This window comes from Saimiri boliviensis, chromosome 12, assembly GCF_048565385.1.
Source record: "Saimiri boliviensis isolate mSaiBol1 chromosome 12, mSaiBol1.pri, whole genome shotgun sequence".
NCBI lineage: Eukaryota > Metazoa > Chordata > Mammalia > Primates > Cebidae > Saimiri > Saimiri boliviensis.
Window position 1 is genome coordinate 116,373,354 of NC_133460.1, and position 27,897 is coordinate 116,401,250.

Here is a 27,897-nt window from a genome sequence, read left to right on the forward strand (position 1 = left end):
GCAGGGCCACGTGTGCACACAGGCTCCAGGACAGCTGTGAGGGTGGCTTCTCACCGGGCTTGATGTGCGGGTTCTTGAGGCAAAGGGAAGGTGGAGGTTGTGGAAGGTCCTGGATGGGTCAGAATGTGGGTGCCTGGTCCCTAACACCGAGGGTCCCTTTGCAGGGCCTCCGGCTGGGGCCGTGCTCTGAGCCAAGGCACTCACCCCTCATACCCTTCCTCAGACCCCACTGTGAGGTGAGCAGCGGCTGGCCCCCTTGGCCACAGCCTCCACTGCTTCCAGCATTTTCTTCCTGTTGGGACGGAGTCCCATTTGGGAAGCCTCCTGCCTGTAGAGGCTTCTCACTGGTGTCCACGGCTCAGCTCACGGGTTGTGTGGGTCTCGGCACCCAGTGTCCTGCCTGTAGTGGTTTCTTGTGGGTGTCCACGGCTCAGCTCGCGGGTCCTGTGCATCTCGGCACTCAGTGTCCTGCCTGTAGCGGTGTCTCGCTGTGTCCACGGCTCAGCTCGCGGGTCCTGTGGGTCTCGGCACCCAGTGTCCTGCCTGTAGAGGTTTCTCGTGGGTGTCCATGGCTCAGCTCACGGGTCATGTGGGTCTCGGCACCCAGTGTCCTGCCTGTAGCGGTGTCTCGCTGTGTCCACGGCTCAGCTCACGGGTCCTGTGGGTCTCAGCACCCAGTGTCCTGCCTGTAGAGATTTCTCGTGGGTGTCCACGGCCCAGTTCACGGGTCGTGTGGGTCTCGGCATCCAGTGTCCTGCCTGTAGCAGTGTCTCGCTGTGTCCACGGCTCAGCCTGCTGGTCCTGTGCGTCTCAGCACCCAGTGTGCCCCTTGCCAGCCAGGGCCCAGCCAGTGCCTGGTGAGTGGGAGGGGGATGGCCACATTGCCGTTTCTTCCAAAACGGTGTTGACTCATGGCCTTCAGAGAGTGGACTAGAGGTGGCGTCTGACTCGAGGAGACACTCCTGGCTCTCCACTCTTGCCCTGTGCAGACCAGTGGTGCGGTGGGGGGGGTGCTGTGGGTCTAGGGGGTGACACAGGTCATTGCATGCCAGGGAGCCCCCAGCCTCCACCCAGGACCACGCCTGGCGCCAGCACAGGGAGGTTTCACAGAGCAGGCGGAGCAGCGCGTGGTGGGAGGGCACCGATGTGGAATGCCACGCCAAGCCTTGGAACCCCTCGCCGGGACCCACGGCTCCTGCATGGATGGTGTCACATTATCAGCATCACTGGAAGAGGAAGTGGAGGCTCGAAGGTGGCTGGCAGTTACAGCATCTGGGCTTTGCAGAAGTTGGCTGGAAATAATTGGTCAAGGTTTGCTGCCAGCAGGGGACAGAGGGGCGGGGCCTACTCCAGTGGGCAGATGCCATCCTGCTGGGGGAGTCAACAGTGTAGCCTCCATCCCCGCGGCGACGCTGTCCTGTGTGGGGAGACGCCACGAGGACCGGAGCGTGGCTGGTGTCCAGCAGCTGACCGCTGGCAGGAAGGCGGGCAGGCAGGCTGGCTGTGTCCAGCTCCTCCTGGGGTGCAGACAAGTGTGAGGAGACGCCGTTGGAACGCAGGGGGGGACGTTGTGACAGTTGTGGAGTTGCTGGTGGGGCCTGCGTTCGTGGACGTCCTGACCCCCGTGCCACTGGTCCTCGGTGCAGTGATCTTAAGCGTAGCGTCTAGTGTCACCTCAACCTGTTGTATCTGGACATCCTTGATGGCATTGAGTCCCTTCTTCCTGGATGTGTACAGGGGTCATGGGCTGTATTTGGAGGTCGTTAATGTTAGAGTCTTTTCATCTCGACCCCTGCTTTGGTCTTTCTGACCTTGCCATCTGAAACCATCTGTCCCCCTTGTCTGGAGGGCAGCCCGCCTGTGGGTCACTGTGGCAGCCCGCGTGTGGGTCACTGTGGCAGCCCACGTGTGGGTCACTGGCAGCCCACATGTGGGTCACTGTAGCTGAAACCGTCTAGCCCACTTGTCTGGAGGGCAGCCTGCCTGTGGGTCACTATGGCAGCCCGCGTGTGGGTCACTGTGGCAGCCCGCTTGTGGGTCACTGTGGCAGCCCGCGTGTGGGTCACTGTGGCAGCCCGCGTGTGGGTCACTGTGGCAGCCCACGTGTGGGTCACTGGCAGCCCACATGTGGGTCACTGCGGCTGAAACCGTCTAGTCCACTTGTCTGGAGGGCAGCCTGCCTGTGGGTCACTATGGCAGCCCGTGTGTGGGTCACTGTGGCAGCCCGCGTGTGGGTCACTGTGGCAGCCCGCGTGTGGGTCACTGTGGCAGCCCGCGTGTGGGTCACTGTGGCAGTGGCTTGCTCCTTGCTCCCTGGTTAGTTGTCCTGTTCATGCCTAAGTTAGGTAGTTGGTTGCTCCATCGTTTTTGCTTAGAGATTCTGGGCAAGAACTTTACCAAGGTGAGCTTGGGCGCTTCTCATGCCACCAGCTCTGGAGGCCCAGGCTGCTGTCACAGGGAAGACTGTGACCTCACACTCCTCTTAGCAGGAGGAGGCTTCTCCTCCTGTGTATGTCGTCATCCAGGGACCTTTTGTGGGGAAGGCTGCGTCACCCACATTCAGGGATCTTCTCCTGTGACTCCTCTGTGGGTTTTTGCTCATTTTTCAATCAGTTTGTGTTTTGTATTTTCCCTTGACTTTTAAGAGTGCTTCAGATTTAAGAAGATTAATTATCTGTGATGTATGTTGCAATTATTTTCAACCGCTTTGACATTTGTCTTTTGATTTTGCCATGCCAATGTTTAAAAAAAGTTATAGTTGACTTACTCTTTTTAAAGATTGTGTTTGGGTTTTGAGTCACAGTTTATTTTTCCGTATGAACTTTAGAATCACCTTGTCTCAGCGGGGCTGGGCGGGGCGGGCGGCTGGAGGCCATCGGACGGGCCGGGGCTGTTTCTGCTCCCCGGAGAGGACCTGCGGCTTTATGGCGCTGAGTCATGCTCTCGGGAAGCCGGGGGGTCTTTCCACGGACACCCAGTTTTGTTCGTTTCCTTACGGAATGTCTTAGGGTTTTTCTCTTACAGAGTGTTCACATCTGTGAAAGGCCATTCGTCAGGCTCCCTTGCTGCGCTGTAGGCGGAGCGTTCTCTTCGGCCTGGCTATCGCTTGTGTCTGTGGTGGCCGTGATTCTGGATGTTCACTTTGCGGCCTCCTGCTTTCCTGGACTCTCTGGTTGTCAGCTCCGTTTTCTCGGCTCTTCCAGGTGTGCTGTGGCGTCCTCGGCAGATGCAGGGAGCTCGGGTCTCCGTTCCCGTCCCCGTGGCTCTGCCCGTTTCCCTTTCGGACCTCACTCCCTCCTGGGATGTGAGCGTGGATGGCACTGGGCGTCACGGCACCTTTGCCGTGTCCTGGGGAATGACCGGGTTTGCCCGGGAAGAGGTGTCAGTGTGTGTGGGGGGGATGCTTCTGATCCACGTCTCATATGGGACTCAGCGTTGCTGCTGTTAAACAAGAAGTGAGAACAGTGAACACAAAGCATTCCGCTGCTAAGGCTAGAGCATAGAACTGTGCCGTAAGTGAGGAATTTTGAAGGATTGTATACATCCACAAATTATTGAATGCGATACAGAAAAAGTCCAGAAAAACAGCAAGTTAAGGAAACGCCAAGAGTTTGGAGACATAAATGAAGTACGTATTTGAGGAGCTCTCTGGAGAGGGAGGGGCAGGTTCACTACAGAGCAGCGTCAGGAACAGGCTGATTCGGACGGCTTAACAGTCCATTGTGAGATAGTTTGTTAACTGTCAGGGTAAAGTTTTAAATTGGAGTCTTATTGTAGACATTATACCAAAACAAAATCTCAGTGGGGAAAAACAAGTTTTCTTTTCTGGAGGCAGTCTTGCTCTGTGGCCCAGGCTGGAGTGCAGGGGTGCGATCTCAGCTCACTGCAAGCTCCACCTCCCGGGCTCAAGCGATTCTCCTGCCTCGGCCTCCTGAGTAGCTGAGACTACAGGCACGTGCCACACCCAGCTATTTTTAGTAGAGATGCGGTCTCACGATGTTGGCCAGGCTGGTCACGCTCTCCTGATCTCAGGTGATTTGCCCGCCTTGGCCTCCGAAGGTGCTGGTATCACAGGCATGAGCCACCATGCCTGGCTGTACATGTTTAAACTAATATTTATTTTATTTTATGATACAGATGTGTATAGTCATCATATGGGCACACGTGTGACTCTGTGCTGTATAACAGGTGACCGCAGATGTCGTGGTTTAAAGCAAGCATCTGCTTGTAGTTTCATGCTTCTGTAGGGTGGGCATCAGGCTCAGCTGCTGGGCCCTCGGCTCAGGTATCCACGGCTGCAGTCAGGTTGCGTGTTCTCAGGGGGCTGCACTGTCATCTGGAGGCCCAACGGGGCAGGGCCTGCTTTCAGACCACCGCAGGGACTCGGCAGATCTCCCCTCCCTATGGTTGTAGGACTCGTGGCTTCTTGCTGCGCCAGAGCCCGTGAGAAAGAGACTGCCCTCTGCTTATGGCCTCAGACCTTTAGACTCACTCGGAAGTGGCTCACTGATAAGACCAGACCCACCCAGGATTAGCCCCCTTTTGATTAACTTCAGATCAACTGGAGATGGTACTTCCTTACTCTGCCAGGCCCTTTCACCTTTGCCTCATAGCCTAGGCGTGGGAGTGCCGCCTGCACTGAGGGTGAGGATTACCCGGGGTGGGAATGCCAGGGCGTGGGGGGCCCTGCAAGCCTGCTGGAGGCCTGCGTTGCAAATTTATGACAAGTGGTTGTTGACTTTAATAGAAGAACTTTTCAGTTAACTTACAAAGAATTAACCTTCACTTACTCCTTCCCCATCATTCTTCCTTTCCTACAGTACATCCAGAGTTGTGACTTGTCTCATTTTTCCTCCCTGAAGAACTTTTTAAACATGACTCACAGGGCACACCTACTGTTTTGTGTGAGGAAGTTTCTTTTTCTTTCAGTTTTGAAGGATGACTACTGCACACATGATTGGAGGGCGCGTTTTTCACTCTACTCTCTCCTTGCTGGTGTGGTGTCTGTTGACAGGTTCACTCAATGCTTGTCCTTGCTCCTCTGTAGCTAAGATGTATTTTTTTATTGCTTCTTTCAAGATTTTCTGTGTCTATGATTTCCTACAATTGGGATATGATGGGCCTAGGTATAGATGGTTTGGCATTTATCCTGCTTGATAGTCTCTGGGCTTCATGGATCGGTGGTTTGGTGTCTGCACTAATTTTGGAAATTTTCAAAGTTCTTACATGTTGCAACCGTAACTGAAATTCTTTAGTTAACTTTGCCAGGAACTATAATCATTTGACTTTTTTTAAGATCTGTTGGTATGATTTGTTGTATTAGTGGTTTTCCCAACAGTGAATCACCATGTATGTGTAGAAGAGTCCGCCTGCTTCCTACTTGTGATAACAGTGAATCCTCGTGTATGTGTAGAAGAGTCTGCCGGCTCACTCTGTGTGGTAACGGTGAATCATCCCTACAATGGAGTGTGTGTTGCTGAGTGTGTAGTTCACTGTCGTCCTGACCTACATTGTGGTGTGTGTTGCTGAGTGTGTAGTTCACTGTCGTACTGACCTACATTGTGGTGTGTGTTGCTGAGTGTGTAGTTCACTGTCGTCCTGACCTGCATTGTGGTGTGTGTTGCTGAGTGTGTAGTTCACTGTCGTACTGACCTACATTGTGGTGTGTGTTGCTGAGTGTGTAGTTCACTGTCGTACTGACCTACATTGTGGTGTGTGTTGGTGAGTGTGTAGTTCACTGTCGTCCTGACCTGCATTGTGGTGTGTGTTGGTGAATGTGTAGTTTCATTGCTGTCCTGACCTACATTATGGTGTGTGTTAGTGAGGGTGTAGTTCACTGCAGTGCTCACCTACATTGTGGTGTGTGTTGCTGAGTGTGTAGTTCACTGTCGTCCTCACCTGCATTGTGGTGTGTGTCACTGGCAGCCTGTCTATCCGCACAGCATGTTTCATCGTCCGACACATTTGTTTTTGATGTTGCCCTCTGCTTTTCTTCGGTGGGTGCCCCGTGTAACTGTCTTTATTGAGGAGCCATCTGTATTATTCTGCAGTATTCTAATTGTGATCCTCTTATAAATGATGCTGTCGTAAACTTCTCTATTTACAAAGCATTTTTGCTCTTTGACTTACTTTCTTTAGGTTTGACTCCCAGAAATATAGAGTTCCACATTTGAAAGGAATTAGTCTTCTTTTTTTTTTTTTAACATTTTCCATATTTTGATAGTTTTTATATCTTCTTTGAGACCAAGAGAATGTTTGGGTGCTTAACAGAAAAAGAAGGTGTGTGCTGCTTTTTCTGTTGAGAAAACTGTTGAGAAGAGCTGGTTGGCCTGTGGGTTGAAATTTGAGCATTTCTTTAAGACCTAGTTTGTGTGTTTATCTTTTATTCTCCCTTCAGCCGTTTTAAAAATAACTACATTAACCAAACATGGGCCGTACCTCCAAAGAGTCCTGGCCAGAGCTGCTCCTGGGAAAGAGTCCGGTCACTCTGGTTTGTGCCCATCACTCAGTGGGACAGCCACATGGACGTGGCATGGCAACGTGGTGGCCTGGCCGAGCAAAGACCAGTTTGGGCAGGATGAATGGTCCTCAGTTAAAGGGTGTTGTGGTAGGCAGGGTCTAATTTTATGAAAGCTTCTGGAATATGTACATCAAAAATTTCATTTTTGTCTTTGATCTTGGCAGAAGAGGGCACCCAAGGGTGCAGATGTGTGCATGTTTGTGTGCTTGTGAGTGTGCACGTGTGTACATTTGTATTTGGGCTGAATGTGCATGTGTGTCCCGGCTTCTGTATGTGTGTGCATGTGTGAGTGTGCATGGATGTTTGTATGCAGGCTCCTATAGGTGTGTGTGCTTGTGTTTGTGTGCAGTGTCCTGTATGTGTGTGTGTGTGATTGCATGTGTGTGCAGGTCCTGTATGTGTGCATGTGTTTGTGAGTGTGCATGAATGTGTGTGGGCTCCTGTACATGTGTGTGCATTTATGCATGTTCATGCATGTGTGTGGACACCACTACAGGTGTCTGTGTGTGTCCATGTATGCATGTTTGTGTGTGTGCACACATGTGTGGGCTCCTGCACGTGTGCATGTGTACGCATGTGTATTCATGTTTGTGTGTGCATGCATGTGGGTGCAGGCTCCTGTATGTGTGTGTACGCATGTGTGTGCATGTTTGTGCGTGTGTACACATGTGTGCATGTTTGTGCATGCATGTGATGTGTGTGCACATCCATATGTTTGCATGCAGGCTCCTGTACGTGTGTGCATGTGTCCGTATGTGTGTGCATGTTTGTGCGTGTGTACACGTGTGTGCATGTGTGTGCGTACGTGGGTGTGTTGTGTGTGCACATCCATATGTTTGCATGCAGGCTCCTGTACGTGTGTGCATGTGTGTGCATGTGTTTGTGAGCATGAACGCATATGTGTGCTGGTGGACTCCTTTACAGGTGTACTTGTGTGTAAATGCATGTGTGTACCTGTGTTTCAGTGTGTGCATGCATGTATGTGTATGGGTTCCGGTATGTGTGTGTGCATGTATGCATGTGTGTGCATGTGTTTGTGAGTATGAATTGTGTGTGTGTGGGCTCCTGTACGTGTGTACGTGTTTATGTGTGTATGCTTATGTGTGCCTGTGTTTGTGTGCATGCATGTGCGTTTGTGGGCTCCTGTACGTGTGTGCATGTGTTTGTGTATGAGTGTGTGCATGCATGTATGTTTTTGTGTGGGCTCCTCTACGTGTATGAGTGTGTGCATGTATGTGTGGTTTTTGTGTGGGCTCCTCTACATGTATGAGTGTGTGCATGTATGTGTGGTTTTTGTGTGGGCTCCTCTACGTGTGTGTGCGTGTACACATGTGTTTGTGAGTGTGCTCATGCATGTGTGTTTGTGTGCCCCTCTACATGTGCGTGTGTATGCATGTGTTTGTTTGTGGGCCCCTGTACGTGTGTGTGTACACATGTGTACTTGCTTCTGTTTTGCTGGCCAAGGGTTTATTTTCTGGCAATTTGAACCCATAAGCGACAGACCCTTTTCTGTCCTCAGGTGTTTCTGCTGCTGTCGCCTCCCTCTTCTCTCACAAGGACTCAGGAGATGTGTTGGGGTGTCTGGATGTGGTCTCTGCACCTCCACAAGGACTCAGGAGATGTGTTGGGGTGTCTGGATGTGGTCTCTGCATCTCCACAAGGCTCAGGAGATGTGTTGGGGTGTCTGGATGTGGTCTCTGCATCTCCACAAGGCTCAGGAGATGTGTTGGGGTGTCTGGATGTGGTCTCTGCACCTCCACAAGGCTCAGGAGATGTGTTGGGGTGTCTGGATGTGGTCTCTGCACCTCCACAAGGACTCAGGCGTCTCCCCCATTCCTGCAGGTGGTGAGAACTTGCTATGCCCACATTTTCTTCATCGATGAGATTGTGGTTTGTTGTGATGGTCCTTACATTCAGTGGGATAAAATTTGAGGCAAATATCAGGATATGATATTTTAATTTCAGGTGTGAATTTTAATTAATTATATAATTTCTTACACATTTTCAGGAATGCACTGGGAAAGTTGAAAAATAGTGTTACATGTTAGATGGGGATATTTTTATATGCAGAGCATTTTAAAAAATTGTGTTAACATCTATGTGTGTTGCGTGTCTGCTCATTACTCTGTTTCCAGCATTTTATCCTTCAGTGTGTATTGTGGGGCTATGGTATATGTAATATCTCTGGGTGTGTGGTTTGTGCTGTGGGGCTGTGGTACACGCGGCAACTCTGGGTGTCGGTGCGTGCGGAGGGGCTGTGGTACATGCGGCGACTGCGTGTCGGTGTGTGTTGTGGGTCTGTGGTACACGTGGTGACCCTGGGCGTTTTGGGCAGGTCTGAGATTTACTGTCGATTTTCATTTCCATTTCAGTTTCATGTGGGTGAGCCTGTGGGATGCATGTTTACCACTGCTGGGCTCAGGATTCCGTTTTCATTTGTGTGAGGTGAGTGAAGCGCAGCTCTCAGATGTTAGAGTTGCAGCGTGTGGCTCAGCTGCTTATGTGGAGCTGTGGCCATGGAGATCATCACCGCTGCCTTTTTAATGTGGTAAAATCGGTATGAAATTTTCCGTCTCAACCACGTTTAAGGGTGCAATTCAGTGGTATTAAATGCTTTCATAACGTGGCGTAACCGTCACTGCCGTCCATCTCCAGGTCTCTTTTTACTTGTGAAACTGCTCCTCTATCCTTGTTCAACACTGAGTCCCCATCCGCCCCCAGCTCCTTTGTCACCAACATCTACGATCTGTCTCCAAGAATCTGACGACTCCAGATACCTCACGTGAGTGAGATCATACAGTTTTTGTCTTTTTGTGTTTGGCTTATTCTCCTTCCTCAGCATCATGTTCTCAAGGTTGTTGTGTAGCCAGAATATGCCTTTTTAAGGCTGAATTACGTGGATGGCCCACGTTTTATCCATTTATCCGTGGATGGACACTTGGGTTTCTTCTACCTTTTGGCTGACTGTGGGTGGTACAAATATCTGTTTCAGTTCCTGATTTCATTCTTTTGGGAACCATATTAGTCTGTTTTCATGCTGATGATAAAGATACATGCGAGACTGGGAAGAAAAAGGTTTACTTGGGTTTACAGTTCCACATGACTGGGGAAGCCTCAGGATCATGATAGGAGGCGAAAGACACTTCTGTGGCAGTGGCAAGAGAACATGAGAGACAGCAAAGCAGAAACCTCTGACAGAGCCACCAGATCTCCTGAGACTTCCTCACCATCATGAGACTAGCACAGGAAAGACCAGCCCCCATATTCAGTTACCTCCCCCGGGTCCCTCCCACAACACGTGGGAATTCTGGGAGATACAACTCAAGTTCAGATTTGGGTGGGGACATAGCCAAACCATGTCATTCCACCCCGGCCCCTCCAGACCTCATGTCCTCACATTTCAGAACCAATCATGCCTTCCTAATAGCCTCCCAAGGTCTCAGCTCATTGCAGCATTAACCCGAAATTCCGCAGTCCAAAGTCTCATGTGAGACAAGGCAAGTCCCTTCCACCTATGGCCTGCAGAATCACCAGCGACGCTGGTTCCGTCCTAGATACCGTGAGGTACAGGTGTTGGGTACATACAGCCGTTCCAAATGGGAAACATTGGCCAAAGCAAAGGCGCTGCAGGCCACGCACGTCCGAAATCCAGCCGGGCAGCCGCATTTTAAAGCTCCAAGTGTCCTTTGACTCCAGGTCCACATCCAGCCCGTGCTGATGCGATGTGGGTTCCCATGGTCTGGGGCAGCTCAAGTTAAGGTCCACGTAAAGAAGTGTGAGGTCTCCAGTTTGTTCTTTTTCAAGACTGTGTTGGGCTCTTCCGGCTCCTTTGAGATTCATATGAATTTTAGCATGGGCTTTTCTCTTTCTGCAAAACAGTCACTGGGATTTTGATGTCAATTGAATCTGCCAATCTCTTTGGGTAGTCTCAGTGTCTTAGTATTAATTCCAGTTTGTGAACACGGAATAGATATCTTGCTTAATGTTTCTTCAGCGACATTTTGTGGTTTTCAGTGTACATGTCTTTTCCTCCTTGGCTAAGTTTATTTCTAAGTATTTTATTTTTTGATGATATTGTAAATGGGATTTAAAAAAAATTTCTTTTCAGATTGTTCATTGTTAGTGTATAGAAATGACACTTGTTTGTGTGTTGATCTCATATGCTGTCACATTGCTGAATTGCTGAATATTTGAGATGGAGTCTTGCTCTGTCACCCAGGCTGGAGTGCAGTGGCATGGTCTTGGCTCACTGCAGCCTTGGCCTCCTGGATTCGGGCCATCCTCCTGCCTCAGCCTCCTCAGTAGTTGGGACTACAGGCACGTACCACTACACCTGTCTAATTTTTTTTTGTATTTTTTTGTAGAGACGGGGTTTTGCCATGTTGGCCGGGCTGGTCTTGGACTCCTAACCTCAGCTGATTCAGCTACCTCGGCCTCCCAGAATGCTGGGATCACAGCCATGAGCCACTGTGCCTGGCCTTATTTCTAACAGTCTTTTGGTGGCATATGTAGGGTTTTGTACACATAAAAGCTTGTAGTCTGTGAACTGGGATAATTTTACTTCTTCCTTTCCCATTCGGTGCCTTTTCTCTGTTTTTCCTGCCCCCTTGCCCTGGCTGGGTCTCCCTGTGCACTGTTTCATGGCAGTGAGGAGCATGGCTGTCCTGTCCTGATCGCAGAGGGAACGCTTTCCGTCGCCCGCAGATGTACTGAGCGTGCGTGCTGGGGCGGCTCTGGTTTGGAGTGTTACCTCGCAGAGGCCACCTCTTTCCTTTTGGGTCTGGAAAGGCTCTGCTTCTACCAGGAGGGCAGCCGTTTGCTCCTTTTCTCTCCGGATTCCTTTGAGGTTTCAAGTCTTATGTTTGTCTTCTGAATCCATCTGGAGTTTAATTTCTTTGTGGAATAAAGAAAGGACCTAATATAGCATTTTAAAAGTAAATATTTAACTAGTGCTAGTACTCCTTGTCAATTAATGCCTCTTCCCCCAGCAGTGTGAAGTGCTCGGGGATTTCTCTCCTGCCAGCCGCCTCAGCCTTCCGAAGCCGCACACGGTACACATGGGAGGAGCTGGGCCTTGGGGCAGCCGTGGGCCTGGCTGTGTCTGGCATCCTGGTCTCTCCTGTGGATGTTCTGCGTTAGGGGCTGTCTACTGAACACGTTAAGGATCAATCTGTTTTTTAGTGCTGCCCACTAAAATAGAGTTATTTCATAAGGTCTATTTCTCCCTTCCCTTAAGAATATGCATTATCAAAAAATACAGATCACTCCAACTCCACTGCCCAGAAGGAAGCCTTGTCCACGTGAGATAAACGCCTCGCCAGGGTGCGGAGCTCCGCGAGGCGGGCGGGTGCTGCTGGCTGCCGTCTTCAGCTCCACCAGTTACGTGCAGTCCTGCTCAAGTTGTGAGGAGAGACACTGAAGGGAAGCTCAAGGGACTTCTAAACTTGAGATAAATACTTCCGGGTGCAAGAGATACATCTCTAAAATTCTTCGAAGGATACGAAAACTTTTTTAAACTTTAAGAATGTAGAGTGTAACAGTCCATTTTCATTTTAGAGCAGGTTTGTGCATGCCATGCCTGGGAAGGTATCCCCGTTCTTACCCACCTGCTGACTCGGTAGGTTCTGATGCTTGCGTTTCCTTAGTTTGTAACAGACACTCTCTGTTCCGCCCCTGGTTCTGTGCTGCGTGGACGCAATCTGGGTCACCATGGTCTTCCCCTTCGGAATTCTGGGCTCTGCTGTCACCTGAGTTCTGCCCGGCACGTTGGGGATTCTGTTTTCCAGTGTTTAGGTTTTGCTGCTGATCTTTTCCCCCGTTTTTAAGTGAGGGTTCCCATTCTCTTTCTAGGCTTGGTCTGTTTTCTCTTGTTTTCAGGGATTCTTTTATTTTGGTATTTGTTTCTGGGTACGTTTTCAGTCTTGTTTTCCGAGTCCCTTTGTCAGGATGGACGCGCAGGTTCCCGCTGGTTCTCCGCCCCATCCTGCATGGCAGGATCCCCTCTCCGACGCCTGTCCTGGAAACATCCTCCCTTCCCGTGACCGCGGCATCCCCAGGAGCACGGATGGAGTCGGACCCTGTTGTGTTGCTCCTGGAGGAGCATCCTTCTCTTCCTCTCCCGCCTTTTGTTACTCAGGGAGGTTTGGGGGGAGAAGGGCGTCTTACTCTTTCTTGTGCATCTTTGCCCAGAACGCGACAGTGCTTGAAAAGGTTTTCTTGCCATATCAGCCCCTGGAGCTGCCCTGCTGCACACTGTGGGCTGAGGGGCTGCAGAGGGAAATGTCCTTTTCCTGGAGATAGTCCCGGCTGGAATGAAGACCGGGAAGGAGCGTGCTGCAGCCTGACTGCTCGAAATGGACAAACGCTGGGTTAGGGTCGCCTGTTGGGCTGGGAAGGCTCAGTCACCCAGGGAAAATTGGAGAAGACGGTATTTGACCAGACCTGCGAGCGGGGAAGGTGTGGGGGCCACTGCGAATCTGCAGAGAGAGGCAGAGGCCCGAGGACCACACATCTGAGACTCAGAGCAAAGCAGGTGGAGGGAGGGCAGGGCTCAGGGCCTGCTGGCTGCGCAGACCTGGAAGGCCTTTGCCCTTTACTGTGAGAGAGCAGGAGGGCCCTGGAGGTGGATTTGCTTGTGTTTTCTGAGGATCACCCTGGCTGCCTTTGGAGTGTAGACTGGAAAGACATGAGGACAGAGCAGGGAGATCCCTGAGGAGGGAGCCGGGAAGGGGCTGGAGATGGGGAGGGTGTGGGTCCCCAGGAGGGAGCTGGGAAGGGGATGGGGAGAGTGTGGGTCCCCAGGAGGGAGCTGGGAAGGGGATGGGGAGGGTGTGGGTCCCCAGGAGGGAGCTGGGAAGGGGATGGGGAGGGTGTGGGTCCCCAGGAGGGAGCTGGGAAGGGGATGGGGAGGGTGTGGGTCCCCAGGAGGGAGCTGGGAAGGGGATGGGGAGGGTGCGGGTCCCCAGGAGGGAGCTGGGAAGGGGATGGGGAAGGTGCGGGTCCCCAGGAGGGAGCTGGGAGGGGATGGGGAGGGTGTGGGTCCCCAGGAGGGAGCTGGGAAGGGGATGGGGAGAGTGCGGGTCCCCTAGGGGAGGTCAGGGCAGCGACACAGTGTCACTGAGGCCGGGGTGGGGGGGGCTGGTGGGGCAGCGGCATGGGGCCAGGGTCAGCCAGGCACAAGCAGCAGTGCCATGCGGGCCCCCTGGGCAGGGCCTCATGGGCACAGCGGCCATCACAGTGACCCCGACTAGTGGCAGGGTGTGTGCTGCAGAGAAGAGCTGGAGGCCTTGAGGGCCTTGTCTTTTATCAGCATGTGTCTTCTCTTCCTTCTTTGGAGTGTATTTGGCTTCATCTTTCACTTGGACTTTTGGTTTCATTGTTTCACAGCCTCTGAGTGCCTCCTCATGCGCAGTCAACAAACACGGATATCTGTGTTTCGAGCACTGTTCTAGGACCATCTGGGCTTATGAACCTCAGTGGATCCACAGTCAAAGTTGGGGGAAGCCATGTCCACGATTAAAATGAGGTTGTGACCCGTGAACTGGGCCGGAGCGTGGTGCTGGGGCAGGGCGCTCACGTGAACAGTGTGTCCGGGTGTCCGCTGTTGCCTTTATGCCTTTGGTGTTCAGGGCGGCCCCTGGGCAAGGCTGCTGGACATGCAGCTGCCGCTGGATGTGGGACCCTCGACGGGGACTTGCTGGTAGGAGCTGGGGCCGAGGGAGGCTGTCCGTGTGGGCTGAGGGTCCTCAGTGGTGGGACAGCGGCGTGGGCCGATGGCCTCCCCTCCTGCTGGGCGGCGTGGGCTGATGGCTTTCCCTTTTGCGGGGGTGGTTACGTGGGTCCCATGAGGAGTCCCTGGACATGGCACGGGGGGGCCTCGGCGCTGCAGTGTGCAGTTCTGTCCCTTTGTGTGTGTGTGTGTGTGTGCGTGCCGGGGTTGTGTGTCCTTGAAGACTGGAGCCAGGTGTTCTCAGCTCCGTCCTGTGGTCTGTGGTCCTTGTTTCATTTATCTAAAATTCAGTCTTCCTGCCTTTTAGGATTCTTAGACCTGTCAGCCAGCGAAGGGAGGAGCGTGCCTGGCGTGTGGCCAGCCTTGTGATGCTGTTGTGTTTGCGTGGGTGTGGAGTCTGGGCCCAGCTGCACGGGCGACCTGCATGTCTTGGCACCATGCCCACAGCCACGGAGGCTGAGACCAGGGCAGGGGCTTTAGTCCCCATGGGAGTGGGGGCAGGGCCTTGTTTATTGTTTTTAATTGTGGCAAAACCCCACAACATTACATTTACTAGCTTAACCACTTTGGAGTGTGCAGTTCCGTAGTGCTGAGGACACTCACGTTGTTGTGTGACGCATCTCTAGATCTTAGTTTCCTGGAGAAATGGAAACTGGACCCTGTTAGACGCTGACTCTGCCCCCACGGGGGGCGTTGTTGGAGCTGGGGTGCTTCCTGAACGTGGGTGGCCCGAGCCACACAGGCGAGTGCTTGGCCTGGTGCCTCGGCTGGGGCCTCCCCACTCCAGGGTTTGAAGAGCTGTGCTGCCCTTGCCAGCGTGGCGCAGCCCGTAGGAGCGCCCAGGTGGCCTGGGGCCCAGCGCAGCCGTCAGGGCGGGAGAGCGGCGGGGCTGTCCCTTCTCAAGCAGCAGCATTTTCCGGCCTGCACCTGCCTCCTCCGAGTCTGTCCGGGAGCTTCCTGGGGCCTGGGCCTCTGTGGCGGGGCTGGAGTTTCCTGGTGTGTGTACATGTGTGTGTGTGTGCGTGTGCATGCGTGTGGCGTGGGGTAGGGTTTCTGTTGACAGCTGTAGCAAGTGCTTCCTGAAGGTCCTGACAGTTGTGACTGACCCTGTAAAAGCCCCTTCCTGCCACTCTCCTTTCCACCCCAGACACACAGAAATGCCCATGTGTGAGCGTGACGTTTCATGCTCCGCAAAGCACGGGTCCTGTAGTTCCCTGCGAAGGGGCTTTGCCCCACACGGGGGCAGGTGTGAAAAGGTGCCACCGTCTTGCTTGTTGGAGCTGGGTTACTGACTGAGCCATCTCCTCCCTGGGAGGGATGGAGGCTGGAGCAACACAGGGCCTTCCCCGACTTACCACCCGTGTGGGGCCCCGGGACTCTGCCGGGCTTGACTAGGACAGACCATGTTGTGCGCCACGTCCCTGTGACAGTCTTCAGAGTGGAGCCCCCCGTGTGGAGCTGGGTCCCCCATGGGACTGGGTTTCCCCATGCGGATGGAGCTGGGTCCCCCGTGGGACTGGGTTTCCCGTGGGGATGGAGCTGAGTCCCCCGTGGGACTGGGTTTCCTGTGCGGATGGAGTTGGGTCCCCCGTGGGACTGGGTTTCCCGTGGGGATGGAGCTGGGTCCCCCGTGGGACTGGGTTTCCCGTGAGGATGGAGCTGGGTCCCCCGTGGGACTGGGTTTCCCGTGGGGATGGAGCTGGGTCCCCCGTGGGACTGGGTTTCCCGTGGGGATGGGGCTGGTTCCCCCGTGGCACTGGGTTTCCCATGGGGATGGTGCTGGGTCCCCCATGGGACCGGGTTTCCCGTGGAGATGGGGCTGGGTCCCCCGTGGGACTGGGTTTCCCTTGGGGATCGGGCTGGGTCCCCCGTGGGACTGGGTTTCCCGTGCGGATGGCGCTGGGTCCCCCGTGGGACTGGGTTTCCCGTGGGGATCGGGCTGGGTCCCCCGTGGCACTGGGTTTCCCGTGCGGATGGCGCTGGGTCCCCCGTGGGACTGGGTTTCCCATGTGGATTGGGCTCCCTGGCTTCTGCTATGAGGCTGCCCCATGTCGTCTTCACAGGAGCTTCTCCTGGCTCTGGGCTGTGCCATGGGGCTCACTGACTCTTCTTTTTCTTCTTAATTTACAGCCAGAAAACCTGCAGAAGAACTGGCTTCGGGAATTTTACCAGGTAAGAACCACTGAAGCATGTTCTTTTGCATTCATGACTTGGCAATAAGACGCCTTTTTGCTTTTGTGTTCCCATGTGGAGTCTGGTTTGTCTGTGGGGAGCTCAGTCCTGGGCTCTCGCCGGGTCTCTGGGCTCTGCCGTCTATGCTAGGCTCCACGTTTCTGTGTTACAGTCAGCCCACTACCTGCCTCCCGGTGAACCTGGCCAGATCCTCCTCGGGCTCACTGTTCACATTCCGGCTCCCTGCCCACTCCCCGTGGGGTTCAGTGAACATGGGGACTCCGTCTGGGGCTGGATCAGCATCCCTGGGGGGGCCATGGAGAGCTGGCAGCGAGGCTGGGTGCGCTTTTCAGCAGGTCCAGTCTGTGAAGTGTAAGGCTATGTGGGAGCCAGACAGGTGGCAAGGCTGCTTGAGGGGCTGGGGTGGCTTGGGAGAGTGCACAGTGGGTCGGGGAAGGTGACTGGTCTGGAGAGTTTGCGGGGTGGCTCTGTGCAGAGAGTGGATGCCGGGCTGGGGGAGGTGACTGGTCCGGAGGGTTTTAGGGGTGCGGGGTGGCTCTGTGCAGAGAGTGGGTGCCGGGCTGGGGGAGGTGACTGGTGTGGAGGGTTTTAGGGGTGCGAGGTGGCTCTGTGCAGAGAGTGGGTGCCGGGCTGGGGGAGGTGACTGGTGTGGAGGGTTTTAGGGGTGTGGGGTGGCTCTGTGCAGAGAGTGGGTGCCGGGCTTGGGGAAATGACTGGTCCAGAGGGTTTTAGGGGTGCGGGGTGGTTCTGTGCAGAGAGTGGGTGCAGGCTGGGGGAGGTGACTAGTGTGGAGGGTTTTAGGGGTGCGGGATGGCTCTGTGCAGAGAGTGGGTGCCGGGCTGGGGGAGGTGACTGGTGTGGAGGGTTTTAGGGGTGCGGGGTGGCTCTGTGCAGAGAGTGGGCGCCGGGCTTGGGAAAATGACTGGTCCAGAGGGTTTTAGGGGTGCAGGGTGGCTCTGTGCAGAGAGTGGGTGCCGAGCTGGGGGAGGTGACTGGTCTGGAGGGTTTTAGGGGTGTGGGGTGGCTCTATGCAGAGAGTGGGTGCCAGGCTGGGGGAGGTGAATGGTCTGGAGGGCTTTGGGGGGCTGAGGTGACTATGCAGAGAGTGGGCTCTGGGCTGAGGGAGGTGACCAATCAGAGGGTTTCAGGCTGGTACTGCCAGGCTGAGGCACAGACCCTCTCCCCCATGCCCCGTCTAATATGGGGCAGGTATTTACGGAGCTTGGCGCTGTGCTGTGCTCTGGCTCAGATGCTGCAGATGTCACTGTGAAGAGACAGGGGACGCTGCCCTTGCAGGTCTTCCTGGCAGGACTGCCTGTGGCCTGTGGCCGAGCATGCATGCCTGTAGGGTGGCACCAGAGGCCTCTCTGAGGACTGGGCGCATGGGGGTGGCCCTCTGGGCTCTTGGTGAGGAGGGCGATGTGGCCATGTTCATGACGGTGGCCGGGCTTGGCTTTGGGAGCTGGTGGGGAGGTCAGCGTCGGGTGGGGTGGCCAGCCTGAACGGCGGAGCTGCTCACGTACTCGGACCCACGGCAAGGGCTGAGCCGAGGACTGAAATTCCGGTTCCCAGGTGCGTTTGGCTGTCGGCTGGAGGGGGGTTGAGGAAGCCAGACTGGAGGCCCGGGTGGTGGGGACGAGGGTGTGGGAGGAGGGTGTGGGTGGTCCGACCTGGGGCTGAGGTACTGGGCCAGGGGTGGACCTGGGGCAGCCGGGAGAGCTGGGGACCTCTGTCCTAGGGCCCCTGCCCTGCCCACCTCGTGGTGAGGCCCCTGGCATGGAACGGGTGTTTCTGTAGCTGGCATCCAAGTCCCTCCACAGGGAGAGCAGCGTGTGCGTGCGTGCGTGTGTGTGTGTGTGTGTGCATTGCATGTGCATGTGTGTCTGCATGTCTGTGCACGTGTACATGTGTGTTGTGTGCGTCTGTGTGGGCATGTGTGTGCATGTGTGCGTGTGTGCGTTTGTGTCCGTGTGTGTGTGCACTTAGCACCCATGTGATGAGGAAGCCATTGTCCCACAGGGACCTGACATCTCTGTAGAGTCTGCGGTCGGATGCGCAGATCAGAGACATTTTCTTCCCTTTGAAAATGTGGTACATTTGCAAATGGAAATAATAGCCATGATGAACTTAGTTGTGATTGCTGACATCGGCTGCTTGGAGAAAGGACATTCCAGGAATGGAAGCTGCCACACCACTCCCGTGCGGGCTCTCGTCACCCCCGTCCTGCCTGCCGACTCGCGTGGGGCCAGCGGGGGCGGGAGCGGGCTTGCCTCCAGAGTGCGTCTTGCGGCCTGTGCCTGTCGGGGAGACGCACGTCCCTGCAGAGCCTCTGCTCTTTCACGGCGTCTCTCCCCTCCGGGACCCACAGGTTCTCCACTGGATGTTTGGGTGTGTGTGACCGGCCAGGAGCAGACCCTGCCACATTCACGGCTGAAATCAGAATCTGCCCTTGTGTTCTGGTATTTTCTCTTTGGTCCTTTTGAAAACTGTCTGCTGCTTTTTTCTTGGTTTATTTTATTTTTGTCATATTTTAATTTTGTCACAATCAAGCCAGCTGCTGCCCTGCAGGAGCAGGGTTTTAGGAGACATTTGCAGTGCCTGGGCCTGACCCCCAGTTCCTGATGGTGCGATACAGCCACGGCGGGCATGAGGTCCCAGCCACAGCTCCCCACAAACTCTGTGCTTCCTCACACCAGGCGGCAACCAGGCTCTACCTGGGGCTCCAAGGCCTCTTCTGCCCCATGGAGGGGCAGGTGAGCCCCACGTGTGAGGGACTGGAAAGGTCCACGTGGGGAAGCCCCCGTCCCCACACTCTCGCCCCCGGCAATTGTTTCTCTGTGCCCTAGGTGCCCTGAGTTCTGGGGCCCCTCTGTTCCTACAGCTCTGCAGAGCCCAGTGGGCAGGGGAGGGGGGCGTTTCATGAACAGGAAGTAGGGGTTACCCCAGGCCAGCTCTGGGCCTGCAGGCCTGGTAGATTCCCTTCAGGGTGGGCCATGTGCTGGACTTTCCCAGTGAGGTGCTGGTCCTGGGTCATGGGGCCTTGCAGAGAGCTGCAGATGACACAGAGGACCTGCCAGCGGACACCGGCCTGTGGCCCCATCCAGCTCACTCGGGGCAGGTGCGGTGGGAGACCCGGGGCTGCTCCAGGGCTGCAGCCGATGCTGGGCAGCGAGGGGACTGTGCTGAGCACCCAGTGTTGGGTCGGCTGGGCCGAGCCATGCACATCCCATTGATGCTCAGGCCCTGTGGGCTGGGCCGTGGCAGCCCCTCTGCTCCACTCCCCGCCGTCCAGAAGGCTGCGTCTGCTTCGGAATGTGGAAGCTGGTGTCCATTGCTCACTAACTGACACCAAAGAAGCTCTTGTTCCCCAGGGTGTACGGTTGGGTTTGGGGTGGGGATCGAGGCAGATCCCTGGGGGAGCAGCTGAGACCCAAACGGGAACAATATCTGGAAAGAGGTCCTTCGAGATTGGGACAGGGGGAGGTCAGCAGTTAGGAGGATCTCAGGAGGTGAGGGGCGCAGGGGAGAGGCTTACTCTCTGTGCCTTTTTTGTAAGCTGGGAAACCTTTCTCTGGGAATTAATATATGCTGTCTATCTTAGTAGCTTCACAATGTTTTATTAGATGGTTAGGCCTTAATTTTAACATGAGATTTGGTTGGGGATAGATGTATAAACTGTATCATTCTGCCCTGGCCCCTCCCAGATCTCATCTTCTCACATTTCAAAATTACAATCATCCCTTCTCAGTAGTCCATCCCCACAAAGTGTTGACTCGTTCCAGCGTTAACTGAAAAGTCCGATGACTTCCCTGAGATGAGACACGTTCTTTCTACCTATGAGCCTGAAAAATCAAACACAAGTTATTTAATCCCAAGATGCAACGGGGATATAGGTATTGGGTAAACCAGGCTTCCCCATACTACGGCCCGCGGGCCGCATGCGGCCCCCTGAGGCTGTTTATCCGGCCCCCCGCCGCACTTCAGGAAGGGGCACCTCTTTCGTTGGTGGTCAGTGAGAGGAGCACAGTATGTGGCGGCCCTCCAACGCTCTGAGGGACAGTGAACTGGCCCCCTGTGTAAAAAGTCTGGGGATGCCTGGGGTAAACCTTCCTGTTTCAAAAGGGAGAAATGAGCCTAAAGAAATGGCTACAGGGCCCAGGCAAGTTTTAAACCCAGTAATGCAGTTATTAAATCTTAAAACTCCAAAATAATCTCCTGATTCTGTGTCCCCCACTCGGCACACAGGCTCAAGGGGTAGGCTTCTAAGGCAGCTCTGCGCCTGTGGCTTTGCAGGGTTCAGCCCCCAGGACTGCTGTTGTAGGTTGGAGTTGAATGCCTGCGGCTTTTCCAGGCACAGGGTACAAGCTGCTAGTCATACACCACTTTGGGGTCTGGAGGATGGTGGCCCACTTGTCACGGCCCCACTATGCAGTGCTCCACTGGGGACTCTCTGTGGGGCTCCAGCCCTACATTTCCCCTGACACTGCCCTCATGGAGGGTCTCTATGAGGGCTCCACCCCTGCAGCGGGCTTCTGCCTGGGCACCTAGGCTTTCTTATGCATCCTGTCACCCAGACTGGAGTGTCGGGGTGTGATCTTTGCTCACTGCAACTTCTGCCTCCTAGGTTCAAGCGATTCTCCTGCCTCAGCCTGTTGAGTACCTGGGATTACAGGTGTGCGCCATCATGCCCAGCTAATTTTTGTATTTTTAGTAGACATGGGGTTTTACCATATTGGCCAGGCTGTTCTTGAACTTTTGACCTCAAGTGATCCACCCACCTCGGGTGCTGGGATTACAGGTGTGAGCCACTGCACCCAGCTAACGTTCTTCATGATTGCGTTCTGGGCACCTGCAGCCTTAATACCATGGGCTTTCATTTTCCAAAGTGGCAGCCTGGGCTGTGTCTCGGCCCCTTTGAGCTGAGGCTGGAGCTGGAACTGCCTGGATATGGGGGGAGTGTTGACCCGAAGCTGCACAGGACAGCCGGGCCCTGGCTCTGGCCCATGAAGCCATTCTTTCCTCCTCTACCTCCGGACTGTGATCCCAGCAGCCACCGCAAAGGTCTCTGAAGTGCCTTCCAGGTCTTTTTTTCATTGTCTTGTCTGTTGGCACTTGACTCCTTTTTAGTTATGCAAATATCTCTAACAAGTGGTTGCTTTATAGCCTTTTGAATTTATTTCCTGAAAAAACCAGTTTTCAGACCTTTATGCTCTGCTTTCCTTTTAAATATAAGTTCCAACCTGAAGTCATTTCTTCGCTGCTACATCTGAGTGTAGGCTGTTAGAAGCAGGCAGGCCACATCTTTGTTGAGCACTTTGCTGCTTAGAAATTTCTTCCATCAGATACCCGAAATGATCATGCTTTGGCTCAAATTTCCACTGATCCCTAGAGCAGGAACAGAATGCAGCCAAGTTCTGTGCCAAAGCACAACATGCTTAATGGTAATATTGATGTGAAGGGAATATTAATATAATTTTTGCCAATAAACTTGAAATTTTATATAAAAGAAACTTTGTTTCTTGGAAAAACAAAAGTATCAAGAAGGATTAATGAACTCAATAGCCCTGTATCTATTCAATTAAAATTCTGCTCATTACCTTTCCACAAAATCCCTCCTGTCCCAGGTGGCTTCATGGTGAATTCTACATTTCAACAAGAAACAATAGAAACTCTGCAGAAACTTTCCAAGAGAATTGAGTCACAGATTATACTTTTTGAATTATTCTGTGATAAGAACATTAGACAAATACAGACTAACATTCCCCATGAAAATAAATGCAAAAATTATTTTAAATTTTGTAAATCAAAGGATGCAAGCCTGGTTTAATTTAACATTCAGGAATCAATCGACACAATTTACCATGTCAGCTGATTGAGGAAGAAAAGCCATATGAGCATCTCAGTAGATGTGGAAAAAGCATTTGACACAATTCCGTAACCATTTCTGATAAAAACTCTTTGAAAACTGGGAACAGAAAAGAGCACTCGCAGCCTGTAAAGAGTATCCACAGAGCCCGACAGCTCATGTCACACTTAAACTATGAAAGAGGAAATGCGTATTTGCCTGAAGACAGGGAACAGGGCAAGGCTGCCTGATCTTCCTTCTCCCACGCAGTATGGCACTAAAGGTCTCAGCCAGCACAGTAGGGCAAGAAAGTGTGAACCCATCATATTGGAGACAGGTCCCAACCAATTTAGAAGTTTTGTTTTGCCGAGGTTAAGGGTACTCCTGTGATGCAGCCCCAGGGGGTTCTGATGACATGTGCTTAAGGTGATTGGGGCACAGCTCAGTTTTACACATTTTAGGGAGATAGGAGGCATCAGTCAGTATGTACTAATGAACATTGGTTTGGTCTGGGAAGGCGGGACGGCTTGAAGCAGGGGAGGGGGCTTTCAGGTCATAGGTAGATAAGAGACAAAGGTTGTATTCTTTTGAGTCTCTGATTAGACTTTTACTGAACACACAATTTACATGTGAGAGGGGGTGGAGGAATCATCGCTTATGCCTTCGTCTGGTTCAGTGAAGCAATCAGAAGCAATCAGACATGGGTTTGTCTCAGGTGAGCCTCAGAGGGATGACTTTGAGTTCTGCCTGTCTTTTTGTCCGTAAGGAATTACCCTGTGGGCAGATTGTGAGGGGGTATGTCGATTTTCTTTTATCTTTGTAGCTCTTTTATTTAGTCGCAAAATAGGAGGCAGGTTTGTCTCACCCCATTCCCAGCTTAATTTTTCCCTTTGACTTAGTGATTCTGTGTTTCCAAGATTGATTTTCCTTTCACAAAATGAAACATAAGTCATACAGAGTTGAAAGGAAGAAATAGGACTTTATTGGTAGAAGACATGATGGACTATTTAGAAAAACTTAAAGAATCCATGAAAGTTTACTATTACTATTAAGTAGATTTATTTAGTTTTCAACATACAAGCTCGGTATGAAAACATCTTTTTTATATTAACTATCAATAGTTGGAAATTTAATTTAAAGTATTTACAATAGCAGTAAAATCAAATACTTGGGTATAAATGGATAAAACATGTCAATATCTGTATACTGAAAACTATGAAACACTGATGAAAGAATCAGAGAAGGTATAAAGAACTTGAGAAATATACCATGTTCATGGATTGGAAGACTCAATTACATTGACATGTTAATTCTGCACTGATCAATCTGCTGAGTTAATGCAGTTGCAACCAACATCTCAGCAGGATTTTTTTTTTCTTTTGTGGACGTCTATAAGATTATTCTAAAATACACATGGGGAAGCAAAGGAACTAGAATAGCCAGAACAGTTAAAAAGTAAAAACATGCTAGTGTTTGGGGACTTATATTCAGATTTCAAGACATATCGTAAAGCTACAGCAATCATGACAGTGATTTTGCTCTTGGCAAAAGCACAGAAACACAGATCAGTGGAACAGAAAAGAGATTAAGAACTAGACTCACAAATCCAGTTATAATTGACCAAGGGGTGAAGGCAGTTTGTTAAAGAAAGAACAGGTTTTTTTTTTTTTTTTTTTTTTTTTCCGACAAATTGTGCAGGAACAATAGGACATCCATATGCAAAAAGTTGATAATTTTTATATTTTGTACGATATGCAAAAATTAGCTCAAAATGGATCTTAGAACTAAATATAAATCTTAAAAGTACAAAAGTTCTAGAAGGAAACTTAAGAGAACACCTTTTTGACCTTGGATTAGGCAAAGATTTCTTAAACGCAACAGTAAAAGCACAATTAATAAAATAAAAGAATTAGCAAATTAGAATTTATCATAATTAGGAACTTCTGCTCTTTGTTAAGACACTGAAAAGAATGAAAAGACATGTCATAGATTGGAGGAAAATATTTGCAAATTACATATTTGATGAAGGACTTGTATCTAGAATATACAAGGAACTCTAAAAAGTCAATAATAAGGAAGCGAAGAACTCAATTTAAAGTTCGGTGGAAGATGTTACCAGAGACTTCACTGAAGATGAGAGTGCAAATGGCGAAGAAGTGCGTGAGCCGACGCCCGCCATCAGCAGGCTTTTGGGAAATGAAATCACAGCCGCGTGGTCAGTACGTGCCTGAAGTTAGATTGGTGTCAAGCCCCGACAGCACTTAGGGCTGATGAAGATGCAGGCCCCTGGGAAGTCTCATGCCTGCCGCTGGCCCCGCAGAGTGGCGAGGCCACCGGGGGAACCGTCCTTTCCTATCGAGTTGGGTGTGTGTGGACACCCTGTGGCCCACGCCCCTCGCTGCTGCTCACCGGCTGGCGTGATTCACGTGGAACGCTGAAGCAGATGCTCACAGCCGCTTCCCCTGTGCCCCCGTCTCTGCTGCGTGGTTCCACGTCTGGGTCACGTGGAAGAGACGGGACTCTGGGCGTGGGAATGAGCGGCCCGCAGGGCCCGCGGGCCGGGCCGGAGTCTGAAGGGTGAGCTTGCCGCTTTGCCCGCGGTGCCGCCCCCACACCAGCGTCTGCACTTGGGAAAACGCGCATTCCCTTTGGCAGCTCCTGTCTTCTGTGCTGTGGTTGCACCATCGCCACCTTTTGGTGCCTGGGATGTAGGCCGTGGTCTCTGTTCAGTGCCCGCCATAGATGCTCAGGGCTCCCCGCGTTTCTGTTCAAGCTGAACCCCTCCTTTCCTTCCAGCTGCCTGGATGCCCTGTGGCCCGCCTGACTTAGGATGTCCAGAGGGGCTTCTCGATTCTCTGCTCCACACCCCACCCCTGCCCCGGCTTTCCCCGCAGTGTCTCCCTCCTGGCTGACTCACTCCACGCTGCCAGTGCCAGCGCCCACACCTTGGCGTCTGTCTCTTCTCCCATGTGGCATCCCCCTGTCAGCAGGCGCTGTCCCGCTACGTCCAGAGGCTGTCTAGCATCTGGCTTTTGTCCCTGTCCCACAACACAGTCCACTGTCCACTCTCCTTGGTTGGTTGCAGGGCCTCTTGCTCCTGCCTCAGTTTCCTCACAGGCTGTGCAGAGCAGCCTGAGCCTTGGAAGCCCCGTTCCCTCATTCCCTCCCCCTCCCTCCCTCCGACCTTGCTCTGTCTCAGGACCACACACAGTCTGCTCCCTCTGAGGCCACCTCTGCCCACTCCCTGTTCCTGTCCCTGCCCCTGCCCCTCATGTGGCTCAACCCAAGGCTTTCCCCTGCTGCCTCTGATCACACCCCACACCCTCTTCTCACAGGATCTTTCTCTGCAGCCCTGTGTCTTTCTGAGTTACCGTGTAATTTCCCAGCTTCCAAGTCAATGCCTTGGCTAGGGAGGGAGTCGGTCAATAAATATTCCTGTCTTGATTTGTGATCTCCCAAAACACACCCCAGATAAGGATTCCAGTGAAAGCAGTTCAGCTGGGAGGTGCAGGAAAAACCAGTTGGGGAGTGGGCAGAGGAGACTGCGGGGGAGGCTGTGAGGAGTGCCTTGAGGCACAGGGGTCTCAGACTGGCCGGCAGCTGTTCGAGGGGCACTGATGGGCAGCCCCAGGGACATGGGAGCCTCTGCTGCAGGGTCAAGCGGTGACCTCTGTCCAGTCCTGAGGTGTCTTGACCAAGATCAGGCTCCATGATTCTCAGTTCCTTTCTTTGGCTGAGGTCAGGGGTGTGCCCTGGTCCTGGGCGTTGCATGGAGCAGTGGGTTCTGGAGGGGGAGGTGCCATCCTGCCTGGCCCGGCTACCACCCACCCAGAGGCTGTTTCCCTGCAAGGGCTGGCAGGACCCGTGTGTGTGTGTGTGTGGTGTGTGTGTGTGTGCACGCGCGGTGTGTGCCGTGTTTGTAAACTTGAGGTAGTTTATGTACAGTAAAATGCGTTGATCTTTGGTGTGCATTTCTTCAGTTTTGACCAATGCGCACACCTGTCTGGTGGCCACCTGAGGTGATGGGTATTTCCATCTTCCTTCCCTTCCCTGTTGCCCTGCCCCTGTTCCGGCACGTCACATGCTGAGATTCCAGGAGCGTGGTGGCGCCCGCCCGCCTTTCCCATGTGAGTGTGTTGAGACAGTTCCGTGTTGCGGCACGCCTCCGCTCGGTGCTGCCACCAGGGGCACTGGTCCTGGATCCCGCTGTCTGGGGCCTGTTCTGCGCTCCCCACTGTCCACTCTGGCACCGGCGCTATTTCCAGGTTCGCTGGGCAGACGAAGCTGCCGTGGATGATGACACGCAGGCTTCCCGGGCCACACGCTTTCATTCTGCCTGGGTCCATTCTGCAGGGAGTCTGTCTGCTGTAGGGTGGGCGTGTGCTGAGCGCTTCAAGGAACTGCCCAGTGAGGCGCCTGGTCACGCCTGCAGCCAGTGGGTGGAGCTCTGGTCACTCCACCGTCTCCACCGCCGCGTCTGGTGGTGTTCTTTGCGTTTTGGCTCCCTGACTCGCTGAGTGTCTTATATCGATATACAGTGTGGAAACTGGCGTGTTCCAGATCTCCAGGCCTGTGCAAATCTTTCCCTCCGTTCTGAATGAGACTTCGTGGGTGTGCACAGAGCCCTCAGTCAGCGTGCGCAAGGTGGATTTGGGTGTTCATTTTGGCTAGCACTTGGGTTTTCGTGGATAGATTGTCAAGGTTTGCTGTAGAATGCACACGTTAGCCGTCAGCTGTGCCCTGCGGACAGCGTGCTCACAGTAGTGCAGGCGGTTCTGTGGAGACCGGGGGAGACCCCTCGGTGGCTCTGCGCGAGGCCCTCCCAGCCCGTGCCCTGCTGCCCTCGAGGGGTGCTTTGTTCTGCTAGAGTCTGCGTGGCTGCAGTTCGGTCCCGTGCTGGCACTAGGGTGGGGTGGGTGTCGTAGACTGAACTGTGCCCCCCAGGTTCATAGGTTGTGTTCCGACCCACAGTGTGATGGGACTAGGGGGTGGGCCTATGGAAGGTGACTGGGTTAGATGAGGTTATGGGGTGGGCCCCTGGGATGGGACGGGTGCCCTTACAAGAAGGGACACAGGAATGGGCTCTCTTGGCCACATGGCAGGTGCAGAGGCAGCTCTGGGAGCCAGGAAGGACCCTCACCAGCAGCTAAACCAGCCGGCTCCTTGGCCTCGGACTTCCGGCTCCAGAACTGTGAGAAATACATGTCTCGTTTCGGTGGCCTGGTCTGTGGCATATTGTGATGGAGCCTGAGCTGACCAGGACGGGCTGAATGTGGACAGGCTGGGAACACCTCCCCTCGGGCACTGTGAGGAGTGGAGTGAGTTCCCCGGCTGGCAGCACCGTTCAAGAAGTGCTAGCTGCTGTGGGGGGCCTGGAGCCCTCCGCCCCGCGGTGACCATCCCCCTCCCCCTCCAGGTTGCTCTGGGAGGCATAGGGGACCCACAGAAGGCAACATAGCTGCTTATTTCCTTTCCAGATGGAGAAGGCGTTTCTAAACCCAAATAGTTGAGGCAAAGACTGATGGATCAGAGTGAATAGAACTGGCAGAACCTTTCTTAGGCTGCTCGAGTTTACATGTGATTAAAAGGTAGACTGGGAATACATATTTA

General features: G+C 53.2%; 1 protein-coding gene across 2 annotated transcripts in view; it reads left to right on the forward strand.

The window, feature by feature from the left end:
- INPP5A (inositol polyphosphate-5-phosphatase A) overlaps positions 1-27,897 on the forward strand; it is a 220,314-nt gene that overhangs the window by 50,142 nt on the left and 142,275 nt on the right. Inside the window, exons 1-2 of one of the 2 annotated variants that reach the window (XM_074383137.1) lie at positions 7,332-8,965; positions 16,380-16,421. In XM_074383137.1, the coding sequence (XP_074239238.1) occupies positions 8,897-8,965; positions 16,380-16,421 (111 nt within the window). In that variant the 5' untranslated portion in view covers positions 7,332-8,896. Of the gene's footprint in view, positions 1-7,331; positions 8,966-16,379; positions 16,422-27,897 lie in introns of those variants that run through there. The other variant, XM_003922080.4, reaches the window with a different exon arrangement.